The sequence below is a fragment of the Osmia bicornis genome, chromosome 7, assembly GCF_907164935.1.
Source record: "Osmia bicornis bicornis chromosome 7, iOsmBic2.1, whole genome shotgun sequence".
In the NCBI taxonomy this organism is placed as follows: domain Eukaryota; kingdom Metazoa; phylum Arthropoda; class Insecta; order Hymenoptera; family Megachilidae; genus Osmia; species Osmia bicornis.
The window spans coordinates 1,341,168-1,365,557 of NC_060222.1; the positions used below are offsets into that span (position 1 = coordinate 1,341,168).

Genomic DNA, 24,390 nt, shown 5'->3' on the forward strand with positions numbered 1-24,390 from the left:
CTATATATTTTTGTCCACCGTGTATATTGCTATAAAGTTAGGAGTACGAGCAGAGGGCCTTCTTGAGCTGCGCGAAACGGGTATGTTCTCTCATTGAACGAATACTATATATACATATATGTTTTAAATTATCAATAAAATATAGATAGTCATTACAGATAATGTTATCTCATATCTATCTGTCGTTCTATATACATACATGGCATGTGTGCGTTAAAAATTTCGTGAAAGTATGTAACGCTTGCAAAGGCTTAAACATACTATTGTCAGATGCATGACGTGCCAGATAGTATATCTTATACGCAGTGAGCTCCGTTTCTGATGTCGTGAAACAGATAAATTTGGCTGCTGGCCAGTAAATTATTGAACGAAAAACGTTTGAACGTCGATTTACTGCGTAAGTATGTATATTCTAATTTATCTGCACAATGCAATGGTATAAATATTACATACATCACATTTAAAGATGCAATATGCAAACAACGTGACTAACGAAGCAACAGGCTAATCGTCATTTTGACGTTGAATCACGTCCAAATGCTAAGTGACATTCAAGTGAAGCTTAAATAATTTGTAAATAGACTTAGAAAATTTTACTGTTAAAATTGCTTTTATGGTATACTTTTGGCAAGGTTAGATAGCTTATTGATATGATACATATATATAATACTTGTAACGAACTTTTCGTGACACATGTAGGTTTTGTAAGACTCTTCAATTTTAACAAACATATTTACTATATGTTTGCATTTTTGTAGACAATGCCATGGATTGCTGTCCCTCTAACCGAGTTAGAAGTCCCAGGACTGAAAAAGAACTTCCAAACATCTCTAGTCCAGAGATGTTTGATAGTGACAATGAAGATGATAACAAGAACAATGAAACATTAACAAATGAAGTAACAGTAGTAGCTAGTCCAGAGAAGCCTTCTCAGGCTGATTTGATTGCTAAATCTGATAATAGTTTACTAATTAAAATTAACAAATATTTAAGCGGCGTACCTCCACCACCTAAACATACAATTTGTAGAACTGATTGTTCAGAATTTCTTATACGTATTTATGAGAATAAGCACCTATTTTGTACACCAAGGGTATTACCAGAAGAACCATTGCAGCAAGGTATAAACCAGGAATTCCTGGAAAAGCACAAAGAAAATATCAGTACAATTAATTCTTATCAGCGCAGCAAAAGCACCCTTAGAAATTTAAGTTCTGCTTTTGATGCTTGTGATCCACAATGTCAAAGTAATGTTAGTAATAATATACCTACAGTAGATTTAAAGTCTAATGTTTCAAGTGATAATTGTACATTAAAACAAGTAGTTCCTAATACTGAGAACAGTGTACTTAACACTGTAGAAAATGTAGTAAAACCTTTAAACCTTGAGCATGTACAGGCAACTACAAATAATAATGAAACCAAATTGTTTTGCACTTCTGAAAAAAAGCAATCTCTTTTTTATTATACTATTAAAGAAGAACAAGCTTCCATTTTAACATGGCCAGAAGCATATCACCACAAATTTCATGGAATACAGTAAGTACATTAATATTCTATAATTTCTAATTTGGTGCATTTATATAGAAGTATCTATAATATCTCATGTTATTTCAGCTATAACAGAAACAAAGCAGTTGAAGATTTTGAAAACTTTCTACCAAAACTATGCGAAAGGTACATAGGAGCAGAGACTCAGTCTACTTGTACTGTGTGGTTCTCTAAGCAAGCACCAGGAAGTGCCAAGAAACGAAATCTTTTAGCTAAATGTAATAATGGCCAAAGTCCAGGGAAGAGATTGAATCATTTAACGAAAAGACGAAGAACATTTTCTAGTGCAAATTTGAAAGGATTAATACCTAATAATAAGAAGCTACTAGTGTTAAATATTAAGTATGTGTTAAGTTTAAAATGTTACATTTTAAAAAGATTTTCGCTAAACTTAAAACATGCAATGCTTTAGGAAACCTACGGTTAAAAAAGGAAAAAGTCCGCGGGGTAAAAGTCCACGAGGCAGAAGTCCAAGGAGAACTCCGAAAAGTTCAACAAAGAAAAGAGTAGCTCGTAGGCTTGTTTTAGATGGGCCCAGTCCATTGAAGGCGAAAATAGAAACGTCGAAACGTGCCCTCTTTCAAAGCTCCTCTCCGGACCGTGCCGGACCTAGCAAGACGCTTATAAGTGGGTCAAATCCTCAAAACATTAAACGTGCACTGTTTATACAGAACTCGAAGGAAAATGAGTTCGAAGACATTCCGAAAGTACCCGAGGAATCGAGGAAAAGAAAGAGCGAAGAAGAATTAGAAGGGTCGCGATTCAAGTGGGCAAAGAGTTTATCTTTTGACTGCCCGCATGAAGTGCATAACAACTCGGCACCTTCGTGGGAGAGATACTCGTCGAGTAACGTAATCGAAAAAAGCAAGCCATCCGTGACTGAGGGAAGAAACGAGTTAAGCGACATACATAGAAAGGTAGGTATTTTTTAATATTTAAATTCATACTATGCAAAATAATGCAAACATATGTTTCCAGAAATTATTATGGGCGGTAGCAGAGGCTTTACGAAGCGAAGGTGTAGGCATGAGTCATCCAAAATTCAAACCATACGCTACAAACTTAGTACGAATTATTAAAAAACTCATGCCTGAACTGGAAAATAAAAATATTCCTCGTAAGCTAGGGAGTACAAGCGATCGTATGTTAAAGTTAGCAAAACATCACGTTTTATCTGTGATTAATGCAAGACCAACAGATTGATAATACTCATTGGTACAGGAAAACTTGACCCGACTTTATGCGAAGTTTGTTATTTATGATTAGAAATATCAATCGTTGATCATTGGTATTCGTATGACAGGGTGGAAAATGTATAAACAGTGGTTTTTATTTAACTGAATTTAGTGAAATACTTGTTTTGAAGTGTATTATAAGAAACCGCGTGAAACATTAACGCGCGTAGTGTGAATGTTGAAACTGCGAAAAAATATTTTTACTGTTTAAACAAAAAAATGAAAGGTTATTTTTAATATGCTTATTTTTTTATTAGCGGTAAAATAGTATATATATATATTTCACAACTTATAAATAATTAATAAAAGGTGCTTCTCTGAAACAAAACATAACTTGCAATTAATAATTTTAGAAACAACGCGTTGTATACATGTATATCAATCGTACCTAGCATACAGTTGTATCTAAAATGTTAAGGGCCGAGTAAAAAAATAAAGACTAATCGTGTTGTACGCGCGATACGCGTTCATCTTTCTTCGTTTGTTATTCCGCATTTTGATGGCCCACCCTGGCAATTACTTCGTCTAATATTTGCGTCAGTTCCTTATTTTCTTTAGTCTTTTGTTCAACTAATTCAGCCAGAGAATTGCTCTTAAGCTCTGCTTTCCTCACCATCGCATGAAGTTTTACCGTTTCATCCTCGTGCTGTTTTCGTATAGCATCCAATTCAAAGTTGGCTCTGAAATACATATTATAAAATAACATTCCCTAAACAACATACATTCGCATTAGATATTTATATTGTAACATTTACTTTTCAAGTTGAGTCATAGCATGATTCTTCAACTGGTCATATCGGGTTTCTAAACCTTTTATAGTTTCCATATTTTCCTCAATACTTTCCTTCAGTACTGTTTCGTTACTTTTGTACGCGGATACGACTCCCTTCAGTCTTTCATATTTCTGATGAACGTCGTTGAATGCAGCCTCTGTATTGGTCAAGTGGACGTTAGTGGCTTGTAATTCCTCTTGAATTTTCGCCTTTTCCTGTTCGAAATTCGTACGATCCCTTTCCTTTTCTGTGAACAGCCGACTAATCGATTTCTCATATTCTTCGACTACGACCCTGAAAGCAACAATCCAATTAATTTATTCTTTTCTATTTAGAATATTTTACAAATAAACAAGTAACTTACGTCATCTGAGATTTACTTTTTACTTCCTGTGCTAATTGTGCTTGTAATTTATTAATCTTTTCCTGGAAAGAGTTCTTTTGCCTCTCTAACTCCGCTTCATGTTCCTTCTTTTGTTTCTCCAGTTCTTCCTCTAATTGTAATACAGTTGATTTTACTAATTCTAATTCTTTACTCATATTAATATCAGTAATAAGTGGAATATCTGATTTTGGTTCCTCTGTAGGCTGTTCCTATACGATAGAAAGATGAGTACATATATTTTTATACATTAAGCAATGTATACTTACAATCTTTTCTCGTGGCTCTTCCATCTTTTGAACATTACGTGTAGCGATAGGACTAAAATAAAGTAGCCTATCGATGGCAGCTATGGCAGGATTACATTTTGGAGTGCTAATATTCGTCGATGAATTCTCGTTTTTGCCATTTTGTTCCTCGTTTATAGGCTGAGTATTTCCTTGGGGTAACATACTGGTATCCGATACCAATGGATCAAATTTCACATATAAAGATTCCGCTCTCAAACGATTTATGGTATTCTTTTTCGAATTTCCGTGAGCTATCAAAAAGTCGAAGCTCTTAGGATCCTGGAACACTGTAAAAAATGATATAGTTAATATAAACGCTTGTGAACGCTTTAACAATGAAGATAATTTTGATCAATTACAATCGGACGTCGCGCTGACAAAATGATCAGTTTCGTTTGAGAATTCCAACGATGACTTAAAAATATCATTGGCAACCTGTTCAGCCGCAGACTTCAAGTCCTCGAAATTTGGTTGCTCAATACATAACGTGTCTAACGAAGTACTCTGCCGTTGCGGTTTGAATTCCGTATACTGTTCCAAGTCTGGCACAGCTTCTGCATTGAAGGATATATCTTGCAAGGTAAGCGTTCTGTCCAACTTTTCTTCGGAAAATTCTTCCTCGTTCTCTTTCTGTTTCTCTTCAACGCTCAAGTTTATCGAACCTACCTTCTCAGAACACTCTATTGTTTCGGTGTCAGGAGATTCATTTAACTTATTATCCTCTACCTCTTCCTTTTCAGAAGGAGAAACATTTACCTCTAGGCTAGCTTCCTGTGGCGTAGAAAGCTCGAGCTTCTTAACAACGATATTAGTACTTTCAACTTCACTGTGAACGTTCGTCTCCTCCGAATTCTGTTGAACTTCAGGCGTTTTTGGTCTCGAGACTGGAGTGTCGTTCAAGTTATCTGCGCAACTTTCTTCACCGTTTGCAGCATCATAGGGACTAGGTGATATCGCTTCTTCCAAACTTTTATTCTGTACCTCTCTAATAGGACTTTCTTTCAGTGCATCTTGCGGAGACGCGGTTACCGCAACGCTACCACTGACAGGAGACGAAGACTTAGCCAATAGGTTCTTCGCATTGTCCTTATCCTCGTGAGAATCGTTCCCGCTCGATCCTGAGGAGTCTGTTACTGTGAAAGAGGATAACGTCGGGATACTAGGCAACGACAAGCCTTCCACATGTTCCGCTAACGTCGATATACCAGGTAACGAGAATTCTTCGTGCTCTGTTAACGACGAGGATTCGAGCGGTGCTGAATTTAAAGGACAATTAGGTACGTTCAAAGGTACCTCCACCGAAGTAGACTCTAACGTGATACGTGGATCTTGTTTGCAGATATCCGAGATCTCCTCGCTGAGGGACAAGCACGTCGTTAAATTTAAATTAGGATCCTCCGGACTGGGACGTGGCAGTGAAACCTCGTCGACGCTGTTCACCGGGCTACCACCGGTTTCTCGGGAACCAGATGAATCATCGTTACTTCTGTCGGGTGAAATCGACTCGTCGATCGATTCCTCTGGCTTCAAGATTCTGTTGTACCTGTTGTTCGTGATCAGAGCAACGGGCAAAGGTTGCCTAATGCAAACAGTGCCCAACAAAATTGGCCGGTCTTGAATGTCTTGTGTGCGATTGAACGATAAACGCGTGGACTCTCGCGTAGTCGATTCGTTCTCTATGATTTCTGTACCGTTCTGAGAGTCCGTCAGAGAGAACTCGCTGGTACGATCGATCTGTAGATCATCGGTGGCCGAGGCGAACGTCTGATCCTGGCTGAGATCCTGGGAACTCTGATCCTCTTCGCTGTTGTTCAGGTGTATGTCGGCGCAACCGAGGATCAAATCGTCCAAGCCTGATATATCAGGGTTCACGTAGGAACTGTCCACAGTCTGGCTAGGACTATAAGGCAAGGAGTCTGGACTGTTCACGCCGTTGCTGCTCTTGGCGCTTAAACTGCTGTTCAGACTCTGGAAACTACCGGCCGAGGAGAGGCTGTCCGGTGTCGGGTAAGTGATCGATCCAACGTCGGCAAACTCGCGGGCGAATCGAACCTTCACCTCATGCTCCGCTGTTTTCGCTGTTGGACTGTCGTTGCCGCTCTGTTAAACAAAAAAGAGGACACGTTAGTTGAAACAAAAGACAATTTCAGTTCTCTAATTCTATCGTAAGTATTTCCATGCTGTGTTGCTATATTTTTATAAACACAAGGTTCACGGGGATTTAGAACAGTGGTCCTACATTGTCCTTAGAACTTGCAGATTTTCAATATAAAGCCGAATACTTTGAACTGATGATAAAAAAGAAATGAACATCATAATCATCGTCAGAGGTTCGACGTAAAACTGAGAGACATCCTGGCGATTGAACGAATCCCTGGAAACTAGACGTATTAATCAGAAACTCGAGAGGCTGGTAACGAGCTACAAGTTCGACGCAAAATACCAATTGCGTGGGCGACGTCGTCCTTGCCGGGATCACGGTGGCACGCTGCAACAGTTTATTGATATATTCCATTTCTCCCGCGAATAAGTACCAGAGGAGAGGAGAGGAGAACGGTTCAACGTGCCCGTATACCGCGAGCAATCCACGTTCACTGATCGCGAAGATCAGCTGACGGCGTGGCTCGCGATTTCTTTCAGAAATTGCGCAATCTTCGCGAGGCTGAGACTAATTATAAAATATACCCACCGACCGAGAGGGAGAGGAGACCAGGATTTTGTTTTGCCGGATCTTCGCGCGCCAGTGTTGGCCGCGAATCCATGCCAAGAACAGTTATGAGCGAATTCTCTTCACGGTTTCACGAAAAATCAACTTTCATCGGGAAGGTATCATCAATTTCAGTTTTTATACGATCCGGAGTCATTGTGCGGTGAATCGTGTGGTGTCTTAGGATATTTTTATACGGTACCCCAGACGACGCAACCTGTGCGTCTTATCTGATACAACTAGTGACGCACCACGTGTGTCATATCCTCTTATCCAGTGCAAATAAGCGAAATGATAGGATTTATGAAAAATGAAGTCAATAATTACTCAATAATAATTTTAAAAAAAATTCCCGCAGTAAGACCCTGACCTCCAACGTATTGAAAATTGAACCAAAACCAAAGTGTGTATCGATAACAGCGTTGAAAATTAATCCTGGCAAAAAGAGCTCTTTTTCCTGTTTTCATTCATCGCATGCAAAAGGAAAAGCGATCAAACAATGAAGCGTTTGACGAACGGCAAGAAGTAGGTCGTGCCTCGATGAAACGCAAAATTTCGCGGCACGCGATTTGATTCGCAAATCTATGCTGACGTCACGCTTTGTCTATCGCGAATACGATTTAGGTCACTCGGTATATACGCGTCGAGGAGTTTTCGAAACGTAAAGCTCTTGAAAATTGGTTTAGAAAATTGAATTGCAAGATAAGAGACCGACGTTCCTGTGAAATTAAATTAAATTCCATCGTTCTTCGAAGGAAGATCCTTATCACTTTTCGATTAAAACTTCTGTCGATTTCTAAATATAAAAGAAATATCGAAGGCCATATCTCGTTTCCAAGTAGGAAATTTTTTTCATGCAACGAGTACATATTGAACTATCGAAGATAGAATTTTAGAACAAAGAATCCTTGAAACGAAAGGAAAATAGAGACTCCGTGTAGCATTGTTCGAATATGCCTTTGTTAAACAGTAATGTTTCTTTCTTTCTTTCGTTTCAATGCTTTATTTGGTATTCGAGGATGGTTCGTGCGTGTGCATGGTAAATAACGATATATAAAACTAACATCTACCATATGTGCAGGTCTTAAACACGTTGAATGTGAAATGAATTCCGTATGCTTTGTCCACGACGCCGCAGTGGAGGCGTCCGTATATGGTCAGACATATCGTAAGGAGAATCACCACATTACATTATAATAATTCTAATACTATTTTGTCCCCTTTTTTCTCACTGACTCTTAGGACATTCAACGTGTTAGTTTCTATAAAGAATGAAAGAAACAGCTTTCAATTCCTTGAAACTTCCTCAAAAAAGTATGACCCTTTGCCTTTTAATTAGTCGCACTGGTGACCTTAATTACAAACTCAACTGAACAAGACACTCCAGAGGTGCTAATTTCACTTCTAATCAAAATTTTCTAAATTGAGAATCGCCGAGTACAAGTTTATCCATCAGATATTAATTTCTTTCTTTGTTCCAATGATGGAACGTGCAAACAATGAACTAAAGCAGACCAGATCGTAAGGCAAAGGGTTGATCCATCGATTTATCGTTGTCGAACGTGAAATCGATTACAGATTAATACGAAGCTTTTTTTTCCAACGAGTTTACCTTGCGGATGAGATTCCCCATGACTTCTGAAAGGACCTCCACTTTTCGGCTGTCACTGCCGTCCGAAACGCAACCATATTTACACGCGGGTTCAACGGAACCCCACGTTGTGAACTTTCTTACTTTCTCCCCCCCATCTTTTCCCCCCCTCTATATATCCACACCCCCTGACACGTTTATTTTGGACGACACGGAACATCCTTCAAGCTTGCCATTCACCCCTTCTTCGTGGTTTTGTGTATTTTTTTTTGTCTTTTTTTTAACTCCGTCTCGCTGACTCTGTTAGGATTTTTAAAATTGACGCGCTCTATCAGTTCAATAAACTCTGACACACCTGCTGCGTCTAACGAAAGTGTAATAGGAAAAAGAACTTTCTTGGAACAAGAGCTCTGTCTCAAATGAAAGAAAAAACGAAAACTGACGATGAAACGATTTGTTCAAGAATTTAAAGCATGACTGTAGTTTCGAAAAGCAGAGAGATCGATTAAACTGATTGCTAGAAACTTTGTTATCCTTCGGTTCATCCTTGAAAGTTATAAATACCAGATTACTCGATATCGTTCGACTAAAGATCAAATTGTTACTTTCTTAGGTGTTAATTAAGGAGCCTGTTTCAATCTTTCTGAATTGAGGCGAATTCTAGAAACAAGTGAGGTTAGAAAGTAGAACGTTCATGTCGTTCGCTAATGCAACGCAATTTATTATCACGAAATAAGAAATTAACTCCAGGAATATTCATGCCATCTTTTTTTTTTAGCTTCTTGTAATATCTTTCTTTTTTTTTCTAAGATAATTACGTAAGTTACCGAAACGTAGTAGGTAATAGAATCTCATGAACGAGTTGAATAATGTACACACGTTTTAGAAGTTATGTTTCTTAATTTATAAGACTGAAGAAGGTCTAGCATGTATCAAGGCAATTAACACTCTTAATTACTGTTTATATTCCTAAATGCCAATTACAGACCTCTTTAGTAGCATGAGAACAGATCGATTAACAACGCAACGTACAGTATCGAACGTAGTAGGCTTCTGTACAATGTATAATTAATTTTAATAATATTAACATTAAACATGATTTAGAACAAATAATAATATAATTTTTAGTTATTAAATATTATAAAATTTAATATGTAACTGAAAAGTACAAGTAACAAGGTAAACATCAATTCAAATTTTCGCGCGTATGCGTTTGAATGCAAGCGGAGGGCCGCGCCTGACCTATATATATGGGACCGCTACCCACGCATCTTCATTTTCCTCGGGACCGTCTCCGGAGACGGATCGGAGCCCGAGGAAGGAAAACCACGGGGGGGGGCATCGCCATTTTTCTTCGTGAAACGTACCATGCTCGGTACTGTACAAGCTTTTCGTTAAGAACCAAGGATGTATAAACATGAACAGAGTAAATTCGCTGTAGACTTGCGGGAAATCGATTTGAAACGTGGACATGTTTAATAGCCTTTAAATATTCTCGTTTCTTTTTTTTTACAACGAATAAACTCGAATGCAATGTGTTACATCTCGACATCAAAAAATATAAAAATAAAATGTTCGCACCTAGGTATATCGAAAATTCCCGCCTTGATGTTCGATATCTTCGATCCACTTTGAATTTCGAAGAACATTTCTCGTCAACCGTGACGAACTATAGATTACACCGTGCGCTTTTATTCGTTAAATCTACGGTATAAACTGAACGCGTTCACTCGAGCAGTTCGTATATTCGAGGCATTCAAGCGAACAAGGCGATACAATCAGTAGCAATTTCCATTCGAAACTCGAGAAGCTCGCGCTCTCCTTATTCGGCGTGTTCTTGACATCATCGAGACCACAACACACACTATCGGCTATATGTATGAGTCATTCCCATCTTGTCGCGTTGACAGAGAAAAAGGAACACTTTTCAACAGGGGTGTGTCTCTCTCATCCCTCTGCGTTTAGCTTCATCGAGCTGTAGTCTTATGGTCCATACAGAATTTTATACGGACATTAATGCAGTTCGATACGACTGCATTCGATAAGAACGACGCGTTAAAGCGAGAGAGGAGGAACTAGGTCTGACGACACAGTTAGTTATCACCTTTGCAGTCAGCTTGTCTCTGCTTGCCAAGAGATACTTAGCCAGAAAACCACGCACTCACCGAACGTGACGGATCAACGGAAGATATCTTTGGTAGAAATTCTAATATTAGCGCAGCGCATTCTCCAGTCGATATTCTAGACATCCACCACTACCACTGACTCTCAGACGGCACGCGACCACCACCATCTACGTGTCTGTGTATGTATGAGAAACGACGATGCTGCCAAAAAGCGAACGCCTCACCTTTCGAGAATGATTTTGCAATCCCAAGATGAAGGTTGCGGCTAGATCGCGTACAACATGGAACGAGGCTGCGATTCGTCGAGTAGATTCAATGACCAGAGAATCATCGCCACCGTCTTGCCACGATGATACATGCACTAACACTTGCTGTTACACACCGCTGTCGTAACGTCGGACCGCGCACACGCCGCATGGGCATTATGCTACAAAGATCACCAACTATGGAAGTGGTGGAACACCGATTCGAGATAGCGAGGTGAGGTTCATGTAGCGCTATCTCTGAAATGACACGTGAACACGCTCGTTAAGCGCGTATCCTCGCTGATGGTAAATCAATGGACCGATTAAACTGCAACGAGTCATTTGACACTGGCATGAAGAAAGGAAAAGCCGAAAGTTCATTGAACGTGATCGAATTATGATGGAACGTCAGACTCAAATGGAAGATACATATTGAAGAATTTCAAGGGAAACTTTGCATTTCATTAAATTTCTTTTTTCTTTAAAAATAATGTCGGTAGTTCGATCTTATCCTGATTAATCAGCACTTTCTCTTACATAGCGGCATATTAATCGCAGAGTCTTGAATATAACAGATTAAATTGACGCGATAAAGGAGATATCAAGTACTTGAAGTTTAATGAATTTTAAGTTACTCTTTATACGAAGGCTATTGTCTCCTAGTTCTGTGATCGTTGATGCTATTGCACTTTGATATATTAAAAACTTTGTGCTCGTACTGTATAACGTCACTTTTATTGTTTCTGCAGCCAGAATCACACGGAAATGCAGTAGGTTTTTCACCGTAACGAGGAGAACCGGTTTAACCGGGAACAAGATTTTTGTGTAACGCTGGAAACAAACCAGTTTTTGTTTTATGCGTACAAGAAATAGAGGAGCATTTGTAAGTACCGTGGATTTACGAGCTGTGCGTCAAACATTAACTGTACTTCTCTTAATTTATTCTACACACGCGGCAAATATTACGATATAAGTATGCTAATAAACGATTGATGTATATTGTTGCTATTTCTATAAAAAAAAATTAATTTTACGAAGTTTATGCGTTCTTTTTGAAAGTCGAAGAGATGCCAACGCGCGGGAAGCGAAATTTATTTTCGTTTCAAGGTGCTCCTGGAGATTCAGGGTTTATTTATAGGGATTCTCCGGCACAACTGTTAGCAATAAAAACAGATAGAAAAGGCGACAGGGCAAAAAGAAGACGATAGTACCGATAAGAACGCTGAATATGCGAGTAACTCGGGGTTCGTTGTCATAGGCAGGGCACATTATCACTTTTTAATACAAATACCTTGAAACGAAGAGGTACCGGAGACGAATTATGTAGGGATGCAGTAATTTCACGAAGTACTACTCGGGTCCCTTCACGAGCTGTACTACCAATGCTCCTTGGACTTGACATCGTGACGATATCTTTTTTCTAACTTTTACTAAAAATTCGACTTGATTAAGTACATTCGTCGTTGCACTTTTGTCGGACACAAGCACAAAATAACTTAATTTCAAACGTATTATGTACAAATTGAAGAACACTCAAAGTTATCGAAGTTTGCATTCACAGTTGATCTTCGAAGCAATAAACAACGACACGATTGCCTCCGAATATCTGCATTCACAATAAATATCATTAACACTTTGGGTTGAGCTTGATAGATGGGTTTAATGCAGTGCTGAAACACACAAATCACACTATTTTGTTAAAAGTTCGTGCATATGATCGTCGATTCCGCCAACGTTCCAATGTTTGGCACGCAACCGCTTTCTTAACGGCCGTCTGGCATTTGACAACTTGAATGCAAACGCATTAGCCAATCGTAGAACACTATTGCGTTTCTCGATCAAACACCGGGGCGCTGCCAGGCTGTTTTTACCGTCGATAATGTCGGCTTCGATGTTCGATTCTTCGTCTTGCAAAACGTACGTCTGTAAGTTTAACAATCAAGTTACGCTTTTATGTTGAATGAACTTTATATTTTGCATTTTCTTAGAATACTAATTTTTGTCTGTAGATCATCAATAGTGATAGATTTATTCAGGACATCTTTTATTTAATTTTGCAATTTACAAATATTTATTGTCAAGTTTTTCATACAAATGTGTATAAACCGCCGCGTCACTACGTATAAGGCAGTGTATAATTCATCACGAAGTTTCTACCTTATATAATAATTATTAGTCTTATACTTCACGCATGCATTCATCCCCTTTCACCCTCTCTACTTTTTTTGTTATTATTAATACTTCACAATATACATGTACATAAAAATTCATTCACCCGGCACAATAACACATTGTTATAATACGTTGCGTTAAAATAAAGCGAATTATGTAAAAGAATACTATTCACAATGATCTCTATTGACCTCAGAAATGAATAAAAAGTTGTTTTAAGGACACTTTTTGCAGGCACTAATATTGTCTAGATTAATGAAGACAGTAATAATTATTAAATTCCATCTAACATATTAATACAATGCATCAAGTTTCACTGCATGAATATAATCACAGAAGATAGCCATATAGGCTTTCATATAAGTTTACATTCCTTTATGTAAGGCACATTTTTCAACGACCATGATAAAACAAGTAATATTAAATAAATTCAGTGCCTCTATGGGCACCATAGAAAGTGATTAACACCTTGTACTGTGAATCTTAATATTATAACAAAAATACCACTACACAAAACAGTGGATTTATATGGGAAGCACCGTATTATTTACGATAATAAGGCAGTAGATATGTACTGTTATTACCGTGCATTCAAGCAATCCCGTATTTAGTAGCACATGTGCAGTATTGCACAAGGCAGAATTTTTTTAAGCAATTAAATGATATTTCCTATACACTATTGGTGTTTAGTTAAAATTATTTACCATCAATTAGTAAATATATAACACTTCATTACAAAATACGAAGCGTTTATAAATATTTAATTACGTATATGGGTGTAATTGCGGTGGAGGATGCGGCGGTGTGGTAGAATTTTTTTGACTGCTAGACGGTGGAGTTAAAATTCCACTTTCATTAGGGCTCTGTCTACCAGACTCAGGATTCGAGTCAGATTCATTTGTGTCAACAGATGGGACCTCGTCTACTAACCGCTGTTGTGCCCTTTCTAACATATTTAAATCTACTACGTGTGTTTGTATACGATGTGATTCGTCCATTACTATGTTGGGCACTGATGCCCTAAGCCCAGATCCAGAATGAGACTCTACAGGTAGTATGGTAGATCTTAAGAGAAACTGAGAACTTTCTTCTGCAGCTGTTATTGCAAATGGAGTAAGCCATTTGACACAAGGTGCAAGTTGCTCCCACGGAATGCGCGATACTCTTAAAGCACATTCTCTTCCTTGTGTATGATAGATAGCTGCAGCTGCTATATGGCTATAAGGAAATTTTAAACTTCCCTCGTCTAAAGTGGCTAGATCCAGTAGTTGAGCTGCCTGGGAATATTGCAGACCTCCATACTGAGGATAAATAAAGGCATTTGGATTTGACCAATCACCAGACTCAATTTGCATATATATATTAAGCCAACCAGGGGCAGTTACAGGAGATAAATTCCACCCAAGACCTTTCAAAATCACTAATTCTTTTCCTAAAATTTCTTCTTCTGTACATGCACCATCAGTAACATATGCAAACTCGGCAATTTTGGGTGGATATATTTCTTCAACCTGAAAAAAAAAATTATTTTCGTTAGACAATTATTTAATGTTAGAGTCAAATAAAGCTAAAAAAATGTACAAACCTTGGCAGCTATAAAAAGACATGTGATACCTATCAACTGTAGTTGATTTTTGGGTACATTTTGATGGATGGATAAATATCTGTCTATATAATCCATGGCAAGATAATAAGTCTCTCTATGTAGCTTATATACTTCACAAACTTCAATTAACCAGTCTAATAAAATTGCCCGCATTCTGGGCTGTAATGTTGGATGCCTTTGAAACATCTGTGGATTCCTTTGAATAATTGTTTTCTGATCTCCCAGACACATGAAGGACCAAACTTGATTACCATCAGCCCATGGAAATGATGGTAAAGGGCTAGGTCTATTTGATATATTATTAGATGATGATGGTGTTAAAAAGCAAGTTGCACTTCTTAACTCAGACCATGTGGCTGGCTCTTGCTGTTCTTTTAATGGAGACACTTGATGTGGTGTGCATGAATTTTCTAAAGAATGTACTGTTTGACATGACTCTGGGTATGATGTCTGTGACAGTGCTGGTACTTTATTGGGCGGATATAAATTTTCAGAATCCTCAGAGATTTCTGTTGCACGTCTTTTACGTTTTAAAGATACTGTTGCTGCTTTGCCCCCTTGCAAATAAGTTTGTGACTTCTTTCCCTGTAAACTGTATGAAGGGAAAAAATGATTTTCAATTGAAATGATCAGAGTAACTTTAGATGTTTGATTAAACCAAAGAAACAAGCGTATTAACACTATAGGATCAAGAAAAATATTTTTGAATTGCTACAGAAAATTACGTTATACAACGTCTAATGTCTTTTAGAGGTCATGTACATCCTATATGACCTTTGTAATTGACTACAACTATTTATAAATTAATCATAAAACTATCAAGTTAAAATTTGCTTGGCTAATATTTATGCAATACTGCTGGATCTTCTAAAAAGTTCATATTAATTGAAGAAGGTTATACATGCATATTTCTTTCTTTTTTTTTTTAATTAGGAAGAACAGCAAATTGCTTAAACTAGTTAAATTAGTCTGACGTATGTTTTAAATGATTACACTAAAATATCGATGAAATTAAATGAAATTTCAAGACCAAATGGAAAGTCGTTCACTCACCTTGTCTGTGGCATCTTGCTCCAGAATTGTCGACGTGTTCAGAAAATATTTCCGTTGAAAATTAATTTTTTTATTTTACGTACTGGTAGATTGGTATTTTAATTAAACGTTTGCTTAATTTCAGAAGCATACGATCAATAATTTAATCAGGAAAATGCCGAAAAATAAAAGAGCGCGCGAAGCTTACACGCACCCGATCGCCATAATGCACGTATACTTGGCTGCTTTTGATTCAATATTTGATGCCATAATTTTTCATTGGTAAAGTGTATTTTAATACGGAAATTTCTTAAAATCTTTTCTAATGTATTTTCAAGCCTCAGGATATCACAGAACAGTAATTCTTCGGAAAAATATAAGACGTGGAACTCGAAGCGCGGGAGACCAGCGCGCGAAACGATGACCAACCCCTGCTTGCAATCTGGCACTGTCACGCCCTCTATATGTATAACATAACCTCAAAGGGGCAAAAAAATTTCCAAATTTCACAGAACAGCTTCCTTAAAGTCCTGGCTGCTTACTTTCAATGCATACACGCTATAACTTTCGTGTACGCGTGCGGAATATAAGGGCTATGCAAACGTGGTGCAACGTTAGCGTCCTTTGACAGACGCCTTATTGTCGGTACCCTTTTACTCATTAAGATATTGTAAAAACTTGTGAAAATTACAGTCTGCAAACTAGGAACACTGTATTTTATCGTGGCAATACGATGCACTCACGTTAAAACAGGGAACACTGTGTAAAGATGGTACAGAAATCCAAGGAGTCACAGCACCTACGCGTTCTGCGCATCTCTATTTCCCGCTTAAGTATCTCACAATTTTTTCAAGTAATATTGAAAATTATTATCACCTTTGGATACACTGTACACGATAAAACGAAAACTTACATAAAATTGCGAAAAAAATATGTATATACACATGAAATAAGGCTTCAAAATTAGGAATGAAAGTTCACGAATTGCTTTCGCGGGAACGCTAAATCAGTGGGCACCGGTCGTGTACTCGAGGGCGCTGCTGTGCGCCAGAATAAGCGATTCTTATTGGTTGACAGAAGGAGCACAGCTGGCGCTCAGCTGATCCGTCGAACACACACAAACGCATTCCTATGCACGTCTGCACTTACGCCCCAACCACGCGGGAAATATGCGCGCGTAAATAGTTTCCCTTCCAAGTCATGATCATAAACCATAGAAATAAGAAAAAGGAACCTGTCAGATCATTCATGTTTTACGAATTCAACGCCTTCGTTTGTTCCTTTAAACATATCAATTATTCAATTAATAAATATAAAACTTAACGTTACTAAATATAATACAATAACGCTTCATTTGTAGAAAATATTGGAGTATCAATGTATTTATGAATTAAAATATTTTAGATAATACTATATATTATTAAAATCAATGATACTCCTACGCTGGTAGACTTAGTGGTAACAATAAAAAGTACCTGTTTTTATATGAGACTATAATATTCAGAGAAAAACATTACTTATTTTATTAACGAATGTTACCATCAAGCAGAAAAATGATAAGTAGATTACTACTTTTTATTCATCACTTTTTTATCAACTGATGAATGAAGTTTGTGAAACGATTCATATGCGGCGCTTTATTCACAATCGCAATCTGTAAGGAGTATTGAACTATCTTCTTTATGATGATGCTAGCGTTGAAAACTTTACCGACAGTCCCTAGAAAAATCCCTAGACGCGAGTTCGCAAATTACGTCGTCATTTCTAAACAGAATGCAAAAAAATTGGAGGGACGTGTTCAGGAGACCCTAAAGAATGGTAGTCTGGTCCTTATATTATGCAAATCGTCAAAAAGTTATAAAATATTGAAATTTAAATATTAAAATTAAATAATTCAAACAAGTTTTCTGGATATCCGTGTATAAAAGTTATAAAAATAATAAATTTCAATAAATATAACAATAATTTGATTAATAAACAATTGTAAAATTAAAAATAATAATTAAATAATTTTTAATAGAATAATTAAACAAAATTTTGCAATATACCCACGCGGAAATGTAAAGAAATAAACAATTTAAATACATATAACAATAATTTGATTAATAAACAATTGTAAAATATAAAATAATAATTAAACAAATATTAACAAATATCAGATAGAAATGTCATGCTTGATTGCGCGCGCCGCGCGCAGGTACAAGCGCGACCTGGAGAGAGGTCAAATCTAGTCAGTCTTATCGCGACCGCCGAAGGATACGGATCGAGCTGTCAAACATATACCGGTACGGGTTGACACCATGGATATTCGTGCATGAATTTATCAGTGTATTACCACAAGTGTTATTGTGTGTACCTATGGTGTTTCCTATAGTGTTTCCCATGTGTTTTGGAATATTTATACGGATATATTAGTGCGTTTTATGGTGTGGTCACCCATGTGTTCTGACATTTTTATACAAGTGCATTAGTGTGCTGTGTGGTGTGGTACCCCATGTACCTGCATGTGCTTTATTGTGTTTTATGGTGTGGTTTCCTTTGTGCTTTGGCATATATTTACGGATTTATTAGTGGATTTTATGGAGTGGTACCCTATGTGTTTTGGCATATTTATACGGATTTATTAGTGGGTTTTATGGAGTAGTACCCTTTGTGTTTTGGCATATTTATACGGATTTATTAGTAGGTTTTATGGATTGGTACCCTATGTGTTTTACTATAATTTTGCAAATATTTTATAGTGTTCTATGGTTTTCATCTTCGAGTGTTTTGGGATGTATTTGCATGTGTTTTACCGTGTTTTATGGTGTAGTTATTCCCATATAGTTTTGCATGCATATTTTTGAATTATCCTATGTATTAGCATATTAACTACAACAAATTGAGAGAAAGCATATATCGTTCAAGAATCGTGATTTTTATGCTTTCAGATGAGTGCTTTGGCCAGTGGGGATACCGTTTCTTTGACGAGCCAACAGTCGAGCTATGGATTAATCTAAGATGTGTGGCGAGTGCAGTGGTGCAAGTCAACGATCGGTGAGTCGCATGCTTTAAAGTTCCTCCGGTTCCCATCATGTCGTAGGACGAATGGTCCGTAGCGACACGGGAATTGGTTGTAATTTTTATTTTTTGAGCGAGCATAGTGACCCACGAATATCACTGTATCATTTTATACAATGATAATCGTGCAAATTGTTTTTTTGTGTATTTTATGCCTTAGCTCAGGATAGGGTTTTCTTGTACATATTTACATATACATATATAATTCGAGTTTAAAAATGTAGAGAAGTCGGATGACCCTCCGATTTCACAATACACTTTCTTTTTTATATGTACAAGAATTTATTTCGCGATGAGCAGATTTCAATATCAAAGTAATAAGCATGAATACTTTTAATTACTCCAACTATTTACTTTGATAAGGAAATCGCTCTTGAAATTGAAACGTTTTTCCGATTTTATTCGTGAAATTGGCATCAGGATAGTATATGGGCTGGCCCCCACAGGGGGGTGGGATTTTCAGATTTATTAGTGTTGCGAAAAATTTACAGCGCGAGGGTAACTATGACAATGCACTGACTAGTATTCGGTGGGAATCCTTTTGGTTTTTAAATTCAATCCAATGTATTATTTATTTAATAAAATTAGTTACAAGGATTCCGCGGCATAAGACCGTGAAACACCATCTCATGGGAGACAAACCCATGCATTACTAGGCCTTTGCAGGCGCAGCTTTAGAATACGGAACATATGCAAATATGTTACCATATTCTAAACTGTAGTCCTTTTGTCTATACTATGGGCGTCCGTCAATCTGACACCGTTGGATGCAACGTGTTGGACGGGCGGGTAGCGCTTTTAGCGAAGGGGTGCATCCTGTCCTGGCGTTACGACGTCCAGGCGGGGTGGGTGGTATGTAGCGTCGAGCGCAAGTTCAGGGGGCCTAAGAACCTCCGTTGCCAGCTGATATTAGCAGTGCACCATGTTTTACGTCATAGTTGCCCAATTTTGCTTTTTAGTATTTGCTCTTCAAGCATTGTATAAAGTTTCCCTTTCGAACTTGAAATTCATTCTGTTACGTTCACGGTTCTCGACCCTAAACACTTATCATTCGCACTTCAGCCTCACGAACTCTATCACATAATCATTTATCCACCCGCATACTCTTGTGTAGTGAAATATTACCTCCTTGGGATTTTCAAGTTTAAGTAGTGTTGCGAAAAATTTTCAGCGCGTGAGTAAATATTACCCCGTTAGAATTTTCAAGTTTAAGTAGTGTTGCGAAAAATTCTCAACGCGAGAGTAAATATTACCCCGTTAGGATTTTCAAGTTTAAGTCAATTTTGCTTTTCAATATTTGCTCTTCAAGCATAATTTAAAGCTCCCCTTTAGTCATGTTGCTAGATCAGGATTTTCTATTTTAATTAGTGTTGCGTAAAATAACGCGAGAGTAAATATGACGATGCACTTACTAGTATTCGGTGGGAATCCTTTTGGTTTTTAAACTCAATGTTATATTTAATTAATCAAATTAAATACAAGGATTCCGCGGCATAAGACCGTGAACACCATCTCATGGGAGATAAAACCATGCATTACTAGGCCTTTGCAGGCGCAGATTTAGAATGTGGCGGAGTACCAAATCTTCCATTTGATAAACTGCTGCCTTTTGTCTATACTATGGGCGTCCGTCAATCTGACACCGTTGGATGCAACGTGTTGGACGGGCGGGTAGCGCTCTTAGCGAAGGGGTGCACCCTGTTCTAGGCGGGGTGGGTGGTATGTAGCGTCGAACGCAAGTTCAGGGGGCCTAAGAACCTCCGTTGCCAGCTGATATTAGAAGTGCACCGTTTTTGCGTCATAGTTGCTCTATTTTGCTTTTGAGTATTAGCTCTTCTTTCGTACATGAAATTCATTCTGTCACGTTCATGGTTCTCGACCCTAAACACTCATCATTCACACTTCGTCTCATGAACTCTATCACATAATCATTTATCCACCTGCATACCTTTGTGTAGTGAAATATTACCCCGTTAGATATTAATGTACCAGACATGTTTTTAGATTAGGATTTTCTATTTTAATTAGTGTTGCGAAAAATTTCCAACGCGAGAGTAAATATGACTATACACTGACTAGTATTCGGTGGGAATCCTTTTGGTTTTTATGTGATAAAATTAGTTACAAGGATTCCGCGGCATAAGACCGTGAACACCACCTCATGGGAGATAAAACCATGCATTACTAGGCCTTTGCAGGCACAGCCATAGAGTACGGGACATTTAAGTATGTCGCAATCCATACGCTAAGCTGTCTTAAAGTCCTTTTGCCTATACTATTAGCGTCCACCACTCGGACACGTTGGATGCAACGTGTTCGATGGGTGGGTAGCGCTATTAGCGAAGGGGTGCATCCTGCCTTAATGGCCAAGTGCCATTACGGCCAGGTGCCTTAAACAGGCGGGATGGGTGGTATGTAGCGTCTGGCGTATGAACTAGGGGGCCTAAGAACCTTCGTTGCCAGCTGATATTAGCAGTGGACGCATGTGGAGTCATATTTGCTTAATTTTGCTTTTCAATATTTGCTCTTCAAGCATAATTTAAAGCTCCCCTTTAGTCATGTTGCTAGATCAGTATTTTCTATTTTAATTAGTGTTGCGAAAAATAACGCGAGAGTAAATATGACGATGCACTTACGAGTATAGGGTGGGAATCCTTTTGGTTTTTGAACACAATGTTTTATTTAATTAATGAAATTAGTTACAAGGATTCCGCGGCATAAGACCGTGAAACCATCTCATGGGAGATAAAACCATGCATTACTAGGCCTTTGCAGGCGCAGCTTTAGAATGTGGCGCACGACCATATGTTACATATTGTAAACTGCAGCCTTTTGTCTATACTATGGGCGTCCGTCAATCTGACACGTTGGATGCAACGTGTTGGACGGGCGGGTAGCGCTCTTAGCGAAGGGGTGCATCCTATCCTAGGCGGGGTGGGTGGTGGTAGCGTCGAACGCAAGTTCAGGGGGCCTAAGAACCTCCCTTGCCAGCCCTATATTAGAAGTGCACCGTTGTTGCGTCATAGTTGCTCTATTTTGCTTTTCAGTATTTGCTCTTCAAGCATTGTAGGAAGCTCTTCGTTCATACTTCAACTTCATTCTATCACGTTCACGATTCTCGACTCTAAACGTTCATCATTCACACTTCAGCCTCATGAACTCTATCACATAATCATTTATCCACCCGCATACCCCGGTATAGTGAAATATTCGCCCGTTAGATGTTTATGTACTAGTTATGTTTTTAGATCAGGATTTTCTATTTTAATTAGTGTTGCGAAAAATTTCGAACGCGAGAGTAAATATGACAATGCACTGACTAGTATTCGGTGGGAATCCTTTTGGTTTTTAAACTCAATCCAATATATTATTTATTTAATCAAATTAGTTACAAGGATTCCGCGGCATAAGACCGTGAAACACCATCTCATGGGAGACAAACCCATGCATTACTAGGCCTTTGCAGGCACAGCTTTAGAATACGCAACATATGAAAATATGTTACCATATTCTAAACTGTAGTCCTTTTGTCTATACTATGGGCGTCCGTCAATCTGACACCGTTGGATGCAACGTGTTGGACGGGCGGGTAGCGCTCTTAGCGAAGGGGTGCATCCTGTCCTGGCGTTACGACGTCCAGGCGGGGTGGGTGGTATGTAGCGTCGAGCGCAAGTTCAGGGGGCCTAAGAACCTCCGTTGCCAGCTGATATTAGCAGTGCACCATGTTTTACGTCATAGTTGCTCAAATTTACTTTTCTGAATTTGCTCTTCAAGCTTTATATTTGCAAAGTCGAGTCATTTTTATTAAAATAGTCTGGTAAAAACGTTTATTTCATCGCTATCTTCTCAATTCCCTCTCGTCTTCGACTGACCTCACATCGCGGTCATCCTCCAAGCTATCCGACTATATACTCCACCCCCCTGGGGAGGGCCAGCCCATATACTAAATCGGAGCCGTGAAATTTCGCCGATATTCTTACTTTTAATAAAGTGAGAATATCATCTTTAGTTTTTACTAATCATACGTTTTAGCTTAGGCATTTCAGCACACATGAAGAAAACTGGTAGGTGAAAATACCTTTGGCCTTGTTCATTTTTATGCCCAAAGCTCATTCGGGTACTTAGATGTACTCGCGTGGGTGGAGGGCGGTGGACAAGGTTTAGTTTTAAGTGTAATACATTTTGGCGACTGATAAAAGTAGTGAATCAATAGTGAACCACGATACAAGTTCCACATGTGTGTGTGTGGTTAGGATGTGGGATTTGTATCGTTTATTAACAATCTTAATTTACTATAACATTACAAAATACTTATCAAGAATAAATTGAAAAATTTTTACATTAGATAATTCAATAGAATACGAAAATGAAATATATTACTTTAGCATAATGTTCACTATTATTTGTCAGTCGATTTCAGCAAAAAGGTATGAAATTATTAGAGTGTGAATGTTGAATTGAACTCGGGTGTCGGAGGCGTCCCGGGACGTTCTCTCTAGGTGTAGGCATTTTTGCACCCGGGTGGTTGTATGAGAACCGTGGAGTGAATTTTTGTGAGAATGATTTTTGCCCTTTTTTAAATATAGCGATAGGCAGGCAGGTAGTTTACTTCTGGTGTGATTGAGTTTAGTTTATAAGTAGGCAGGGCCAGAGCAAGCTTTCATGTTTCTCTTCGTATTCTCCTCTAATACGTGAGAAGCTTGTATCTGGGGTTGAAAATTAAAAAATCAAGAGGAAAAATGAAAATGCAAATTAATTAGTTGATTAATTAATTAATTTAGCATTCTCTCTTGATTTTTTCAAGGCCAAGCCTTATTAGTTTGTAAGTCGTAGTCGTGGTACTAGACCCGATTACAAAAATGAAGTATTAAAGTGAAAGTGCAGTGAAGTGAAGTGAAATTAAAAAGTGTTTTGTGCTTGGACATTTGCAAAAATTGTGCAGGTATGCGAGTAGCGATTCAAGGGATCGTTGCTCGTTTACGTGTTACGTTTTTACAAATGTCTGAGCAAACGTAAAATTTTCGCGAGTGATTTTTGTGAGGCTATTGCCGAAGAAAGAAGAGGCTATATGCTGAAGAGCCCCGGCAAAATTTGCCCAGAAGAGGGGAACTACTAATGGCTCTCCATCTTCGGATGGACAGTCATTCTGTCACTATGCTCGCTAATTTGTTTTTTCATTTTTTGTGTTTTTCCTTGAACGGTATGAATAATACCGTCCAGGACGTATTGAACTCGAAATTTTACGAGTTCAATACCCAGCTCGTTGAATGGTCAACTCGCGATTTTATTTCCCCTATTTCTTTTTCGTTTATTGCTTTATTGAAATAAATTATTCTTTTCTTATTGATTTGCACATCAATTATATTTCATGTTCTTATTTTAATTATGTTCTATTTATTTAAAGCATACTCTGAGATTGTAATGGTAATTATATTTTCTGTTGTCGGCATTTTTCATTTCAATTGTAATCGAAATTATGATGTTAATTATATTTTCTATTTCAGCATTTTATTGTTGAATTATTTTTAATTGTTACTGAAATTATGATGTTAATTATATTTTCTATTTCAGCATTTTATTGTTGAATTATTTTTAATTGTTACTGAAATTATGATGTTAA

General features: G+C 37.9%; 3 protein-coding genes across 5 annotated transcripts; 1 reads left to right on the forward strand and 2 right to left on the reverse strand.

Annotated features, from left to right (window-relative positions):
• The first annotated feature begins 151 nt into the window (after window positions 1-151).
• On the forward strand, window positions 152-3,256 carry LOC114874053. Of its 3 annotated transcripts, none has more exons than XM_029182967.2 (5): window positions 152-401; window positions 759-1,539; window positions 1,618-1,893; window positions 1,964-2,468; window positions 2,530-3,256. In XM_029182967.2, exons 2-5 carry the CDS (start codon window positions 767-769, stop codon window positions 2,752-2,754), a joined length of 1,779 nt encoding a protein of 592 aa, XP_029038800.2. In that variant the 5' UTR covers window positions 152-401; window positions 759-766; the 3' UTR covers window positions 2,755-3,256. The 3 variants fall into 3 exon arrangements, with proteins under 3 accessions (XP_029038800.2, XP_029038799.2, XP_029038798.2); XM_029182966.2 differs by having other exon boundaries at window positions 153-397; XM_029182965.2 differs by lacking the exon at window positions 152-401 and adding an exon at window positions 467-632.
• On the reverse strand, window positions 3,127-12,683 carry LOC114874051 (transforming acidic coiled-coil-containing protein 3). Its single transcript, XM_029182964.2, has 6 exons — window positions 12,192-12,683; window positions 4,591-6,331; window positions 4,211-4,518; window positions 3,924-4,153; window positions 3,542-3,853; window positions 3,127-3,466 (listed from the first exon to the last, which is right to left on the reverse strand). The coding sequence occupies exons 1-6, from the start codon at window positions 12,300-12,302 to the stop codon at window positions 3,271-3,273; spliced, it is 2,898 nt and encodes a 965-aa protein (XP_029038797.1). The 5' UTR covers window positions 12,303-12,683; the 3' UTR covers window positions 3,127-3,270.
• Window positions 12,684-12,927: 244 nt separating this feature from the next.
• LOC114874054 (G1/S-specific cyclin-E1-like) lies at window positions 12,928-16,885 on the reverse strand. Its single transcript, XM_029182968.2, has 3 exons — window positions 15,732-16,885; window positions 14,658-15,270; window positions 12,928-14,583 (listed from the first exon to the last, which is right to left on the reverse strand). Exons 1-3 carry the CDS (start codon window positions 15,743-15,745, stop codon window positions 13,837-13,839), a joined length of 1,374 nt encoding a protein of 457 aa, XP_029038801.2. The 5' UTR covers window positions 15,746-16,885; the 3' UTR covers window positions 12,928-13,836.
• Window positions 16,886-24,390: the final 7,505 nt, after the last annotated feature.

Excerpts from the sequence above, each read along its gene's own strand:
- LOC114874053 (XM_029182965.2), top strand. Across the intron at positions 1,894-1,963 it reads CTACTAGTGTTAAATATTAA|GAAACCTACGGTTAAAAAAG; the intron begins GTATGTGTTAAG and ends GCAATGCTTTAG. Across the intron at positions 2,469-2,529 it reads TAAGCGACATACATAGAAAG|AAATTATTATGGGCGGTAGC; the intron begins GTAGGTATTTTT and ends ATATGTTTCCAG.
- LOC114874051 (XM_029182964.2), bottom strand. The coding sequence starts at position 12,302 with ATGTCAAGTCCAAGGAGCATTGGTAGTACAGCTCGTGAAGGGACCCGA. Across the intron at positions 6,332-12,191 it reads CGGTACCTCTTCGTTTCAAG|AGCGGCAACGACAGTCCAAC; the intron begins GTATTTGTATTA and ends TTTGTTTAACAG. Across the intron at positions 3,854-3,923 it reads AAAAGTAAATCTCAGATGAC|GGTCGTAGTCGAAGAATATG; the intron begins GTAAGTTACTTG and ends TGTTGCTTTCAG.
- LOC114874054 (XM_029182968.2), bottom strand. Across the intron at positions 14,584-14,657 it reads GTCTTTTTATAGCTGCCAAG|GTTGAAGAAATATATCCACC; the intron begins GTTTGTACATTT and ends TTTTTTTTTCAG.